Here is a 16,392-nt window from a genome sequence, read left to right on the forward strand (position 1 = left end):
TTCAAAGATAGAGAAGCGATTAAATTATGACCACCTGCGTGACAATGTGTAGACCTCCCTTTGGCTCCCCACACACAACACAATGTGACACACTTGTGTTTTCTGAGGCTTTTCTAAGCTCAGCCCCCATCCTCCACTTTGGCAGCTCATGGACTCTTGGAAAATATGAACAAAACATGAGCAAATCGAGCAAACCATATACTTTTAAAATGCTGCAGTTTTAAGATCTGTTCTACGGGGAATGAAATATCAGTTCAGGAGGTTTGAAGATCATTGGATTCATCACAGGAGAAGACTTATCCTGAATGGTTTGGTCTGGTTTGACAAATTGGAATTGCTTTTGTGAAGTGGATCAATTAATCATAAAGAATTCTTATTTGATCTGTATCAGCCATCTATCAATCCCAACCTCCTCCCCCCAAAACACACAGCTTTTTCTATATACAGGTTGAACCTCTGGCAAGGGGACCGGATTTCAGCCTGTACTGAACGGACGAATCTTAATCACAGGTTTTTAACTGTTAACACACCTAATGAACCAACAACGTGCCAAACGCAGCCAATAAATTTCAAGCCTAGTGACACTAAAACAGCCAGAATACTTCAAATTTTCCCCGATGTCCGCCATCTTGGAAAGACGAAGATTACCAAATGCATACGGAAAGTGGCGCAGCCGTCAACAGGAGGCCAGGACAGCAGCGTTGCAGCGACCCGGCCTCCCAGCAGTCTGTGAAATAGTTAGGAAACTTGATCTATTGATTTGTGTCCGGGGACACGACAGACTTCAGAATGTGATCCTTTTCCTATGTTATGTTATGAGAGCCGTTCCCACTGTAGTGCAAATGCTTTGTTTTGCATGTTTCTTTTCTTTTCAGTCTCAAATTTTTACAAAATTGTACAGTTACGTCATCAGACTGTTTGAACGTCTCCTTTCTTTTCCATATTTAATTTTGTGTAATATTGTTTGGTTTTCAGGTGTATATATTTGTACATATCATTATTAAAATATCTATTTTAAGTCATTTTTTACCTTTATTATTGTAAATATTTTATTTTGTATTTATTTTGTATACATTTCTTTGTATTGATTCAGTAATGTGCTTTTAAATAAAGGTACGTTTCTTTCAGAACATATTTGGTGTTTGGTTCATCCAATCTCAACTGGTTCTACAATTTGTCCTCGTGACCTCTGAAGAGTGGACTCTGTCTTCGGGGGACAATTGGATTATAGGGCGTCGCTACATTACAGGTTTTACTGTCGATGGTACTTTCCTCAAGTGAGGATGGTCAAGTTAGAAGAAAAACAAAACGTGTCTCCTCAGGAGCTCGGCTCAGTCAGAAGAAAAGCGAAGGGGGAGAGAGAACTTTGAATCAAAAAGACTGTGTTTGGGAGAGCTCACTCGAGGTCTGCGAGTCTGCTCAGATAGCTACAACTCTGCTGTGAGTGTCAACCTTCACAGAGAATTTCTCCCACAGATTGAGGCTTGTGGATTTTGTTCACCGGCTCCACTGGGGATCTCTGTGTGAAAACCAGAAGTGATTGCAGCCAACATTTGGTCTGCAACACTCTACATAGTGCAAGAGGATATTGATTTTGCCTTAACATTTAACATAAACACAGCTTCATTCAATCATTTCAGTTCTATTCACTGCTGTCTGATATAAATACACCAAACATATTGATTGTTGTTGGGAATTGATGCTGTATTATAAAACGGAGTGCATTTGGATTAACACCTCTATTCAAAGCCAGTGTTGCAAAGCATATTTTCGAACACAAAAGCTACAGTATATTGCTGCTGTACAGCTGTCAGTAGCCACAGACATCAGCGAATCAATCGAAACAAGTGAAACGTCAGTGCTGGGAAGTACACAGAACCTTACAGCAAACAGAGCTGTGATGAAAACTTGGTTTCTTATGGAAAACAACGAGCCTCTTCCAGGTCTGCTATTCTGGATTTTGTTGACGTTTTAAAAATCGCAGAGCTTCAGGCATATTTTTCATTGACGTATCGGAAGTCATCCTTCACATTCTTACATCTGGTTCGAACTCAGGACCCTTTTGGTGTGAGAAGGCAAGGCTAATCACTCCTCCACTTCATCACAACATGAACAGCTTGTTAAAATGACTTGTGGGGTGTATTTTTATTAATAACTGAATAAAAATAGAAGTGAAGTGATTTTGTTATTCCTATCTTTACAGCTGACTTTTCTTTGAACTAATTCTACCCAACAAACATTATTATTTCTGTTTATTTAATTTTTTCTATATTCCATCTAGTTTAATTTCCTGCTTCCTACATTCAGTGGCTTCTCCATCAGCCACAGTCTGAAACACACCAGGACGGCCTTCAATATTCATTATTCACATTTCATTCATTATTCAGCCGTGGTGGCTCGCAGCTTGATTTCAGAGCTGGAGAATCTGCGTACTGACATGGCTGAGAGTTGAAACCAACTTCTCTGAAACGCCGACGTTTTAACAAAAGCCCGAAACGCGTCGAAGAGACGTGGACGGAGTCGCGGGAGAAAGCTGAAAGCATTCATTGTTCCTCTGTATCTCGGTGGAATATACGGCAGAACAAACATGGCTATCGACAGTCTGAAAATCAGGTTGGGTTTTTTTCTGTGTTTTTCTCGCGTAAACCAGGCCAAGGAAAGACATCAGACAAAGACTGCGACGTGTGTGTGTGTGTGTGTGTGTGTGTGTGTGTGTGTGTGTGTGTGTGTGTGCGGACTGAAAAAAAAGATAAGTAAAAAGCTCAGTCGAAGAAGGTTTTAAAGCACCCAGCTCATTATATATGCACAAATACTTGATGTGAAGCAAATCTCCTCCACGCTCGTGATTTCTTAATACTTCATATTAAAGGCTGTGCAGGTAGAAACAGGAGAGGAGGTGCATTAAACCTTCTGTTTGAACTGGAAGCCTGTGTGTTACTGTCTCCACAAACACACTGAGTCTCCTTACAAATGGAGTGAGGACCGATTCTTATTGACTAGCAGTGTGCTGGAGCAGAGATAAAGTTTTATGAATCTGGGTTATTGGATTGTTGTGGATGCAGACGTATTTGGGACACTGCGTGTGAATTATTGGCATCTTCGCTCAGCTGAAGGCGATCCAGGCTCTGGCTTTCACTTTCATATTTCCATGAGAACTTTTTGTGGGTAACTGATGCTGCTTTTGTGAATACAACCCTGTGTTTTTTGTTTTTTTTATCCCACCCCAGTTAGATTAGAAAAACAAACAAACTGTTTAATGTATGACGATTAGGATCTTTACATGTTTGCTTAGCCTTAAATAATCTCAAAATACAACCACTTCAGTTGTTCTCTTCCAAAGAAATTATGACACTTTTTTATTGACATTAAATGTGTGCTCATGTCGGCACAGCACAGACCAGCAGAGACCAGAAGAGACCAGTGTAGACCAGTATAAACCACCATTAACCAGTATAGACCAGCAGAAACCAGTATAGTTTCTGACGACAATAAAGATATTCTATTCTATAGACCATATTCTATAGACATGCATAGACCGCCATGGACCAGCATGAAACAGCCAAAACCAGCACCAACCAGCAGATATCAACATAGACCAGCAAGAACCAGCATGAAACAGCATAGAAGCATAGACAAATCATAAGCCAGCAGAGACCATCACAAACCAGAAAAGCCAGCACAAACCAGTATAGACCATTACAGACCAGCATATACCAACACAAGCAGCATAGACTAGTATCGACCAGTACTGACCAGTATGAAGTGGACCCTCAGTATACGTACTCCACTTTCTGAATTGGTTATTCTGACAGATTTAAAGTAAATGAGATAATTCAAATAAGAGGAGAGAGGAAGACTTTTGGAGGAGCAGAATCTTATATTACATCACTTGTATCGACAATGTGACCAACAGGAAGATAAAAGTCTGTATTTATTTAAAGTTAGTTTGTTTTTATTGGTTTGGGGTCTCAACAGCAGTTAATCTTATAATGTGACCATGATTAGTCAATCCAGCATTCAACCATAAACTGAGGGGCTGCGGCGGATCACAAAGCGATCAGATTTGGCTGGAGGTCTTGGAAGACGCTCTTCCCGTTATCCAAGTGGCTCCATCGGTTCAAGCAGTGGTTTGAGTTCTCATCCTCCCGAACCAGGACTGTCTGCACAAACATGACAGTGGATTTCCAGAGTGGCTGTCTGCTCCAAAAATAAACCCTAGATAACGTGAAGGCATAGGGGGAACATGCAAACTCCACCTGGAAAAGAGAATGCTAACCACTGCACCTGTGTATAGCCCTGTCACCCTGTCAGAAAGAAACAGAGAAGCTCTAGGGGAGCGATGTACATAGTCAGCTTTGTGTGTGTGTGTGTGTGTGTGTGGGGGGGGGGGGGGGGGTTATGTTAAATATTGATCAACACATCCTGTCACTTTTCCACAGCTTTTACAGTAAAGCCTGAGATCTCTCCCTGACCTTTCACTGCCATAAAACTCTCTGATAGCACTCAAGACGTCAGGAGTGAACATCGGTGGGAAACGAGTCGAAGCTGTCGTCTGTGAATATTTCTGGATAGTGATACATGAAAGTGCTCATCTTCTACACATCTAGTCAGCATTTTGAGCAAAAGGCCACCACGTTACTGAGCATCTGGATTTTTATTTTATTTTGCAGAGTTTCTCAGCAGAGTGGTGCTCATAATAAACTTATATTTCCATTTGTCTGAGGAAGAGATTTTATTTCTGTCCATACTTTGACTTGGGGGAACACGAAGGTGAAAGGGGGCGGAGAGTCCAGATCTCAGGAGGGTCAGGTATACAGGCACCGCTGGCCAGAGTAATCCAGAGTAATCCACAGGAGTAATTTGACACAATTTCAATCCGATGAGGCCAATCTAATCAAAGAGGAAGTCTTTACATGACATGATTTTAATCAGACAAGGATTTCATGGATTTACTGTTTTGTCAATTGGTGTATTTTTAGTCTTCTGGGAACATCATTACCCAGAAGCCCTCAGTGCTCGCGGGATGATTGTGGAATTTCAGATTCAGGAACTATGACAAGACTCTGCATCTACGGTCTCTGTTTCTGATGAGACGTGCAAACGTTCTCATATTTCTATGGAGACACTTGAGAGTGTTGATGTTGTCTGTGTAATCTAGTCGCTTCCACTCTCACTAACACACTTCGCCCAAATTCCACAACTCCCACTTCGACCGTCTCGTCCAGATACAACCTGAGCCTTGAGTCCCTCCCAGTCTCACCAGCTTGTGCTTGGCGTCGGTGAGGTGCGTCTCCTCGTAGCTGTCGTCGTGAGCCGTCCAGCTGTAGGACACCAGGAAGTGGAGGATGGGCGGGTGGTAGGTGACCTCCGGACGGGCCCAGCGCACCACCAGGGCGCTGCCGTTGACGTGCTGCACCTTCATGTTGATGGGAGCGCTGCTGCACACTGAGGAGAAGAAACAAAAAGATGAATAATAGAGGCAGAACGGAGGTGAAAAGAAGAGAACAGGAAGGGAGGGGAGGTGGAGGAAGAGTACAGATGAGAGGGAGGGGGGCAGAAAGACAAGAAAAGGTGAGGATGGATGGAGTGACAGAGATAAGGTTTGGAAGAATAGACAAAGGAAAGAAGAAGAAAAGAGGATTGAGGGTGGAAGAAAGTAATGGGATGGATGGACTGAAGGAAGGAGAGAGAGTAACAGGGAGAAAAACGGAGAAAAGGTATGAGTGTTTCAAAGAAAAGTGGATATGGGAGGGAGAATGAAGGAAATGAGAGATTTAAAGGGAGCGAGAGACAAAAAAAGATAATTTAATGACTGAATACATCGACTCAGCTTATCTTTCACACACAGCGAGAAAGAGAGGGAGGGAGGGAGGGAGGGAGGGAGGGAGGGAGAGGCAGAGAGAGGGAGGGCGACAGACAGAGAGATAGAGAGAAGAGAGAAACAGCAAGAAAAGAGCAGGAGGGAGAGGTAGGGATAGAGGGAGGGAGAGAGGGAGAGACGGAGAGGGAGGGATGAAGGAAGAGACAGAGAAACAGAGAGAGAGATGGTGAGGTGAAAGTAAAGTGTGCTTCTGATGTGTTACGAATATTGCCATGACACACACACACACACACGCACGCGCACGCGCACGCGCACACACACACACACACACACACACACACACACACACACACACACACACACACACACACACACACACACACACACACACACACACACACACTCTGTTTCTTCATCTCTGGCTGTGAGCGATATGAAGGAAAATGCATAAACAGTATTATGATTGTAACTGTCCACGTCTCCTCCATCTGCCACTGCTTCTCCTGACAGGACCTGCAGCTGCAGCTGCCGGCCACCGGAGGTCTCTGTTTGACCATCGAGCGGCTCTGCACAGCTGATAAAGACCGTGCAGAAAGATATTGAATATGCTATAATTATGACAATCTATTCTCAAATAACCTGCTGTCACAGGAAAACCATTAAAATACATAATGCAAAGCAAACCTCCCGCTTCTTTGCCTGTTGCCTTGATGAATTCAGTGTAGCGTAAAATGCGACTTCTAACTCCATCAGTGCGGCTGCAGAGCCACGTCCTGCTCACTCTGCTGCTCTCAGACTGCTCTCTCTGAAACAGCTTTCCAGCTTCGCCTCCATTTTGCAGCACTTCGTCTGGGCTTTGAGGAAGGAAAATGACCATATAGATTGATTTCTGAAGCGCCGACCTGCACCTTCTGTCGACTGTAATTATAACACCAAAATAAACGCGTGAAACGCTGTCGGAACATTTTGTAGGAGGCATTAAAAGAATCCTGAAGGCATGTGGGGATGAAGTATCTCTGGGCTGATGGAGAAAATATATGGAACATTTGTTTGGTCCAATGATGTAGGGAAGGTTACAGAGCTATGTGTATGTGGAGGATATGCATCTGCTTTGAATTTTGCCTCTGACTGAAACTGAAGATGCTCTATAATCTAGATGTTAGTGGAGGAAGATGCTCTATGATCTGGATGTTAGTGGAGGAAGATGCCCTATGATTTGGATGTTAGTGGAGGAAGATGCCCTATGATTTGGATGTTAGTGGAGGAAGATGCTCTATGATCTGGATGTTAGTGGAGGAAGATGCTTGAAACGTTGACAGAGCTGGTCATTTTTCACTGAGTGATTGCTGAAAGGCCTAAACTGTTGAAACTTCAAAGTCCACATGAAAAAGCATTTTCAAGTTATTTTCACCTACAGACACTCTCATGTGCAAAATGTTTTCTCTGTGATGCTCAGAGCTTCGACCGCCAACTTATCGAGCACTCACCAACAAGCCAGAACACTGAGAACCAACCAAGTCTTACAACCAAACTAAGACATGCTGCATCTCACTTACTCTCCTGTGACTGAACAGGGTCAAAAGCCTTCAGGAGAACAGATTAATCACGGACTGCTTGCTGTCTGCACACTGGAGTGTAACTCTACAATGAGCACCACACCACCCTCAGAGATCTCCCAACCAACAATGCACATAAAGATTATTCCTAACACTGTATCAAATTATGCAAATGTGTGAGGTAATTTGATGATGAACATGGCTGGACTGAGAATAGAGCTCACGTGTCTGCTGGAACCAAATTGATTAACTTGCTCATAAAGAGCTGCAGCGGAGTTTTTCTATTCATAACCTGCAGTGGAGCCCCATGTGGCTCAGCATTACTAAAGCCATTAGTCTCACACACACACACACACACACACACACACACACACACACACACACACACACACACACACACACACACACACACACACACACACACACACACACACACACACACACACACACACACACACACACACACACACAAATAATTTTGAAGTCAAGCACCGAATGACCTCTATACAGGGACAACGTGTTTAATAGATTACATCAACCTGCACACAGTGAGAGAGAGAGAAAAAGAGTGTGTGTGTGTGTGTGTGTGAGCGCACGTGTGTGTGTGTGTGTGTGTGTGTGTGTATGTGTGCGTGCGTGCGCGTGCGTGCGTGCGTGCGTGCGTGTGTGTGTGTGTGTGCGTAAGTGTGGCCAATTTACAATACACACAGTAATAACTCTGCAGCTGAACTACACGGCTCACAACCAAAGCAAAATACCAAATACCTTCAATAATAAAATGTGAATTTTCTTTGCAGATTCTGTGAGATTTTTAATTTGTGTTTGAACTTTCTGAGCCACCATAACAGAGATTAAGGACTTTCCATCCATCCATTTTCTCCCACTAATCCGTTTCCGGGTGGCGGTCTGAGCACCGTCACCAAGATCACATTGCACCAATTAAGAACCTTTCCTGCAGGTGTTGAGCCCACGGGAAGGTGGCGTCCAGCGTGGGACACGGACCCACTACCTATGAGTCTCATGCTCTACCAACTGAGCTCGCCAGGGACCCAGAATAAGGACTTTATGAAGCACAAATGTCCCTTCATTTCACTGCAGAGTGTTACGTTCAGGCTGCTGCTGCTCCACAGTAAGTCTCACATCTCTTAAATGAAACAAAGCCATTGCTAATGTTGATGGTCATGCCTGACCTTTTCTCGGCAAGCTAAAGATGAATATCACTGCTGAAGTACATTGTGCTGTTAAACATTTAACTGCAGCATTATTTCTTAAATCAGAGCTATTTCACCAGTTTGAAAGTGAGAAACCGGCTACGCTGGTGAAAACCCCTCAAACAAACGACACGATCTGGTCCTTCCAGCTGGCTGCTTGGACAGGATGTCCAACGGAAACACACACATGCCGACTGTCGTTCTATAAGCTGAGTGGAATGAGGGATACGAGAGTGAACTCAGCATTCGAAACGTGTGGCGCACTCCTTATAGACACAACCTCCCCTTCAATGTGACGGAAGCTTGCTGAGAATTAATGAAGTCACTCCTTCTAATGTCTGCCATTAAGAAAGAGATCCACTGATCCTCCAATCCAGAATATAGTTGAAACTTAATGCTGCAAATGACTCACAATAAAACACTCACTCAATGTAGCGCACTGCTCCTATTCCACTCAAAACACCTGGTCTGGTGTGGTGGGAGCATCTCAACAACCCACAGGAGAGACGAAGTACAGATACAGATGTTGGGATGTACGGCTGTGGCTCAGTTGGTAGAGAAAGTCGTCTTTCAATCAGAAGGTTACAGTTTCAACTCACTATAATAGCAGTAAAGTCATTTTAACAGATAAAGTCTTCTTTTGAGTCTTAAAAACAAGATGGTTAACAGACGAGAAAACCTCTACTATGGAAAATCTACAGGACAATATTAATAGATGTGATACAAATACAGTAGGCGTTAGTCAAACTGAGATTATTCTCTTAAAAATATTTCTTGAATCTTATTTGAATATACCGTAACAAATTGTTTAAAAAGTGTTGAAAATTATTTCTGAAAGGACATGTCACTGTGAAGTAAATGACTTTAACTACATTTGTAGAAGGAAATACAATAAAACTGAGGGTAAAATTTCTTCAATCAAAACACAATATGATTTTATGATAGAGTGAAATTAAAAAGATAATTGTGTGAAACAGGTCTGACAGAAATCATATACCACCATGCATAAACACCAACATCCTGATCCTCAGGATACAGAGTGTAGTTCCAGAGTCAGAGTGAAGTTACATTAAACAGCATCAGTCTCCCCTGGTCACGACACACATTCACCACACATCACATTTAGTTGACATTCAGTCATAAAGTTGATGTTAATTTTTGGACTGCTAACATTATGAAAATGCACGAAAAAACAACTTTACTGGTTCAGTTTGTCTGTCCTTTTCAGTGAGAGAGAATATAAATGTATATGTGAGGTTTATTTCTGGTCTGCTGTGCACCTCATCCATGTGTTATTGTCATGAAGGACAGTAAATGAAGTAGCACTTGTGTCGGTGCTTGGACTGCTCACGCTGCTCGACAGAGCACTTCTATCTCTGGAGTACTTGTTGTTGGGTAACCCACGAGCTTCCAGGCGGGGAAGCTCACTCAGCTCGTACACTTTAACCCCAACCTCAAACAAAACAGACACAGAGAAGTGTGTCGAGAGGTCAACGACCACCAATGCCACGTGGCAAGCTGGCTCCACTTCCTGTGTGGCACACAGTAGCACATGGAGGTTCGGCGGTGTCGCGGTCCCTGAGAAGTGGGTCCACTCTGGATTTTTACCTTCTTTTCAAGTGGCCCATTTTTTAGAAACACTGGCTTGTGAGACGACTCTGTTTGGAGAAAATCCCTCCATGGTATTCGTTCATTGTCATCTTATTTTAGTATAGTTAAGCAGTTAGCAATACTTTGTAATGACCTGCCCTACTCTGCCTCTGATTGGCTCGTCAGTCCTCAAGCTGCTCAGTAAACATAGACATTAACCAATCAAGTCAGTGAATGCAGCGAGGACGAGCTAATTAGTTGCAGATTAGGGCAGGTCGCCGTCATCATCCTTCCTCATCCTGGGGATTATAAAATACTGTGTGGTGCATTATGGGGTATTTGTTTATATAGATATGTACGATGTATATGCGTGTATACACAACAAAAAGTGACAAAACAGCAGCAAAAAATTCAATTTGCTACAGTCAGTTATGACACTGAACTTCAAGAAGATTCTAGTCTGGTTCAAAAGGCAGACTGAAAATGATCTTGACCTTTATTGAAAAGTCAGGGTCAGTTTACAAAATAATTTATATTAAAACACATCGTTTTTGAGTTTTCGTTTCACAAAAGTTTAGTGTTCACACAGCAACGGCAGAAAGAATGAAAACAAAACAGTTTTCATGTTGGGCCTCTAGTGGGTGCTGTTGGTTGTTTTTGTTATGAACCCACGCACACAAATGTAGAGAACAATCCGCTCTAAACATTAACAATAGGAGAACACGGATAAATGTATGGACGGACGACCAAGCTGGATTGTTATTACGGTGACTGTCAACTATAAAACTTCCAAATTTAGGAGAACATTGACTGGGAGTCAGGACACGATGGAGGAAACATTGTTCATCAACTGAGCATGTGCACAACAACTACTGTAGTTAGTATAGCCGTGGAGTTCATGTGCAGGAGCAGAGTGTCAGCCGTCTACGTGGAGACAGAGTCGGAGCCTTTTCAAAAAGTTGTGTTGCAGTGGCTCAGAGCATCGCTGTCGCGTAAACAAGAAATATTTGTCACTTCAAAACACTGTTGTGTAAACAGGGCCACAAATACAGTTTGTTCCAAATATGTTCCTTCTTCCTCCTCTTCCTCCTCCTCCTCCTCCTCCCCCTCCCCCTCTAACTACAGTTGTAAATAAATCTCGCACTATCTACACACACAGGTGTTTTTTATGGGTCAGAAAATGTACTTCTATGATTGGGTAACATGGAAGTAAAATGTGTGTGGTGTGATTAAAGCTGAGATGGTGTGTCATGGGAAGCGCTCGCTGTGAGGAAATCAATATGTGTGTTTGTCACTTTAAGGACCTTATGCTTGCTTATTACAAAAACAGTCCATATTTCAACCCTTTCTAAATGTATTGCTGTGACTCTGATGAGCAGAATCATTCTGGTCTGTGTTGAATCAGTTGCTGGGATGGCTGGGCCTTTGTGAGGGGGTTGCATGTTCTCCCTGTGCCACCGGGTCTGATTACCTGTGTTTGTGTGTGTTTCAGCATGATTTCAGCTCTTCATTACCTGAAATCACCCAAACCAAGTGTAACAGATGATTGAATGGATTAATGGAGTCAAAGTTCTGTTTATACCAAAAACACTTGAGTAAAGGCAAAATGAACTGTACTGGCGCTTATGAGTGAGAAAAACTCAATTAATCATTAAAAGATGGCCAGAAATCTTAAAAACAAAATGTATTCTGCCAAAACAAACAAAGAAGATAACAAGGACAAAACTAGGGAGTATCAGTTCATCTGGTCCTGCACAGCCTCGTTTCTGTTCTGACACTGTGTACATCCTGGCAGAACCTCACAAACCCTCCTGGTTCTTGAACAAAGGTTTCCTGAGTTTTAGAAGATGTTTGAAATTAGCACTGTATATTTAGGTCCTGTTTACAGGACAACGTTTCACATGACAAAAACTTGACTTTTAAAAAAAAGTTGCGTTTCCACTGCAGCAGCGGACACACTGACAACGGTGTAGTTAGCATGCGGGGCCACAAGAGGGCACTGTTACTTGTTTTTGTAATAAAACCACGCAGACGTGTGCAGAGCTCATGGCGGATGTGCGCATGTGCAGTAATAGCGTTCTGTAGCCTCCGGCCGTCTCTGCGGTGGGCAACTGTAACCGTGAAAGAAAGGTTGCGCCTTGGCGGCCGGTATGCAAAAGTCATGGCTGCAGTGGATCCAAACACCAGTGTCTTGTAAGCAGAACCCCCAAAAGTGAAAAAAGTTTTGCGGTTACACTCGTTTTTATTGTCATGTGAATGTTGCCTTAAAGAGCGATTGAGGAATTGAGCCATTTTATGTTTTTGGCAATGCGTTAAACCGCCTCCTGATTAAAAACTTAATGCACAGACATTGGTGGTTACCAAGAATTTGAAGTGTTTTCTTACTTTTCATGGTGGACAAAGAGATTATTTTTGACTGGCCAATATATTCCACTTCTTCCTGGTTCATCTCAGGTGAAAAGAGGAAAATGACTGAAACGGGATGAACGTGAATTAATCGGCGCAGCAACATAAACAGTAGACATGCCAACAGGCTGTATTTCCATATGGAATCTCCTTGTGAATAGAAAAGAGGCGAGCCGCAAACATTAAATAAATATAACCACAAGCAATCACTGTAAAAGTGCACGGGCATTTCTCCAGGCATTTTATCCACACAGCTTTATGGCCATGCTGTGAGGAAGCATGCAATGCCGCCATGTCATAAAGTGCAAGTGCAAGCATATTAGAAGTTGAACTTTTGTCAGCAGTGGAGCTCGATGTCTGAGACCAATAAACATAAGTTATTTCTGCCTCTATTAGGGCTTGTGCAACAAGACTTGCATTATTTATGATGATGTATAATTAATTTATTTCACTTAGCCGATTTTACCCGCTACATCAACGTCAGTGCTCCAGACTTGGAAAACATACTATTTTTTTTTTTTTACTTGGTGACTGTAAGTTGAAAGGAGAAAAATTCACCCTGCGAGTATTGCAAGTTGCCCTGTTGTCGTCCTTTCTCCTGAAATGGAGCCAAACTTTTGAGCGTTTGTGCTGCTTGGGCGCCATGTTTCCTGCTGGCTGCACTGGGGAATGACATCACCACGCACGCTACGGAGCTTGCGTGAGTAACACAATGAGCCCGGTGACTGGAATCGATAAGAGAATCACTTGAAAAAAGTGGCAAAGGAATCGAAACACTGGGAACCAGCTCTCAACAAGAACCGGTTTTCAATTCCCATTGCTCATCTCAGGTCAGCCACTGAGGAGTTACGGCAGATTCTGCCTTCTTCTCCACCCAGGTGAGTGCGAGCTCCAGTGGCCAAACCTCTGACTTGAATAACCCCAGTGACCCCCACCGCCCACCCCCACCCCAACCTCCTCCATATCCCCTGGCATTTTAGCAGCATCCCCTAGAGGGAAACACGTCTCAGGGCCACCAAGACCCTGAGACCTTGGAATGAACTTTCACTGTGGTGAAATGACATTAAATCCAGACTGTAGGATGGATTTGTGAAAACCTGCATGTGAAGTCAGCTGAGGAAGCAAAAGGCTTTAGCTAAAGTTATCCAAAGACAATCACTTCTTTCAACGTCTTTATCCAAAAAAACCAAAACAACAACCCTTCAGTCCGTTCAAAATAGGTTTTTGTAAAAAATACATTTAATTTTTATATTTTCAGGTTGTATGCAATATAAAATCTTGAGTTGAGATCGAACTGGTCTGAAGATGACCCTGAACTAAAATGACTGAGATGTTATCAAAGGGACACCTGACAAAAATGAGATTTTTTCTATTATATAATCATGCTTTGTATAGAAAAACCTTGAGGCTCATTCCATAAACTGAGAAGTAACTCTGATGGCAATTCAGAAGCTGAAGAACAGGAACTGCTCAATTCAGAAATGCTTTCTGAAGACATTCATGTGTTAAAGGTTGTAATTTGAGGATACCAAGTTTGAGAGAACATTATCCAAAATACATTGAAGAACATAAACTATCTTTGTGATGTGAAGTTAAACATGGATAAAAGGTTGTTGCTTCTTTTTTGTGTTAAAAGAAATTGACTTGGATGTTTTCAAATTGGCCTGTCGTGGAGCATTTCTGTGACCAAATGTTCACTTCTGGAGAGAGAACATGATATCTTATAAGTTTTAAAGCTATTTAACGACAAAATATCCTCAGTTGTGGTGCAACACTGCTTATTTCCACCTTCCTTCTGTTTTCCATGAGAATATAACAACCTGTTTCCTGTAATAACCCAGACCTGTAGAGGGCGCTGCCACAGTGGAGAAATGTCCTGGGGGGTTTTTTACTTCATTGATGCAAAAACATAAAAGCTGTTAAACCAGCTCTCCTACAGTGAAAGAAAAAGTCCATGTAGAACTCTCAGACTTATTCATCTGAGTTGTGATGAAGGACACAACTTTATTCCAACTCCTTTGCTCAGGAAAGGAAAGAAAGGCGTTTCATCCAGGGAGTCGCTCACGAGGAATCACTTTGACTGTTGGACAATGTGCTCTCTTACCTTTGAATATCAAAGAACAACTTCTAAAATATTTTAAAGCTTTCTAAAGACCTTGGTGGATTTTGAGAAACGACTTTTGCACCAGCAGCTCAGGGAGAAGTGATGAAGTGATGAACTGCTGGTTTCTCAACAGAACTTTGTCCTGAGCTTCTCCTGACCTCCAATCACAGCGTGTCCTGCTGCCACCTCTTCCACATCCATCCACTGCGTCACATCTCAATATATTCAATGATAATGAGTCTGGTGTCAAATTCCAACATGTTGCTGTCACTTTTGGAAGGTAATGTCAGACTTTCCAAACAAGATTAAATAAAATATTATAATAAAACCATCTGGTGCAAAATACAGTAAAATATTAAAGAAAAAAAAAGCTGTTGCATCATGTAAGCTCACCCTGACAACATTGCTATAAAACTACTGTAAGTTTGCATTTTCTCAATGAGGTAGCCAGTTGAATAAAATCGGTGATTTCTTTGGAATTTTTACAGTTTGCTTGGTGGTTTGGCCAGATTGGAGTCTGTTTCGGCCCATGGGCCTTATGCTGGACACTCCTGGTTTATTGTATATGCATAAAACGTGCATGTTTTTTTTTCTTTATATATCATTGATTAGGAGGATTTGAACAGGAACCACATGGATCACTTCGCTCAGTCACTGATATTTCATGGGTTGTGTCAGTGTGCTAGTTGCTATAATAATGCAAGATTAATAAATAAAAGTTGTTTTGGTATGATTCAGATGGCGGCTCCCCAACAGGAAGTTCACCAGTTAATCTGTTGTATTTCTTTGGAGAACCATAGCTGAGCACTAACCCGTAGTGGGTGTGTTGGAGATGTTCTGAATCTGTTTAATAATCCTCACTATTACATATATACAGTGTCCATAATGATAATATCAGATGCTCTGGTTGAATGAAGTCAAGAAGAAGCAGAAGAGGCTGGTGTAGAATTACAATACATCCTAAAATGCCCCGAGAGATGCAGATGGATGTTTTCTTGCAGCCTTACATATGCCACTATTTGACAGGGATCACTAACAAGACAGTCAATATTGTTCACTGCTCCGATCTTCTGGCTTAATGACAGAGACCCTTGCTTCACTTAGCATTTCTCTTTCTATTCAAGCTTCCTGGACGCAGGATTAACAGTCAGTGGATCAGTGGACTGAAAGTAAAGAAATTATTGATGCTGATGGAAAATAAACAACAGTAAATGTGCAGTAAACATGACTTACACATCTCGTGTGTGTGTGTTGTTGTGGTCACCAAACACTCACACATATATAAAGACAACCATCTATTTTCTAGATCTACTGAAACACAATGCAGAAGGTGAGTAGGAGGTCTTTTTTTTTTTTCAGCTCTAATTCTCCTCTTTACAGTCCCATCTGCATTTCCTCTCAGCAGCGCTCAAGGACAAACTGTACAGAATGCAGCACTCGCGCACTGGATGTGTGTGTGTGTGTGTGTGTGTGTGTGTGTGTGTGTGTGTGTGTGTGTGTGTGTGTGTGTGTGTGTGTGTGTCTGTGTGTGTGTACATGTACTAGTTGACCATATGGAGGTGTGTGCATGTAGGAAGCGAGGAGACAAACCCTGCTAGGACAGTTGACACAGCACAGATGCTAGGCCACACACACACACACACACACACACACACACACACACACACACACACACACACACACACACACACACACACACACACA

At 42.4% G+C, this 16,392-nt stretch overlaps 1 protein-coding gene across 1 annotated transcript in view; it reads right to left on the reverse strand.

Moving 5' to 3' along the window:
* Nucleotides 1-16,392, reverse strand: part of LOC308108950 (receptor-type tyrosine-protein phosphatase gamma-like) — a gene marked incomplete at its 5' end in the record, with an annotated part of 501,371 nt that overhangs the window by 65,869 nt on the left and 419,110 nt on the right. Inside the window, one exon of the mRNA XM_080462281.1 lies at nt 5,261-5,445. Coding sequence (XP_080318407.1) covers nt 5,261-5,445 — 185 coding nt within the window. The remainder of the gene's footprint in view (nt 1-5,260; nt 5,446-16,392) is intronic.

The sequence above is a fragment of the Lipophrys pholis genome, assembly GCF_963383615.2.
Source record: "Lipophrys pholis genome assembly, chromosome: 4".
In the NCBI taxonomy this organism is placed as follows: Eukaryota; Metazoa; Chordata; class Actinopteri; order Blenniiformes; family Blenniidae; genus Lipophrys; species Lipophrys pholis.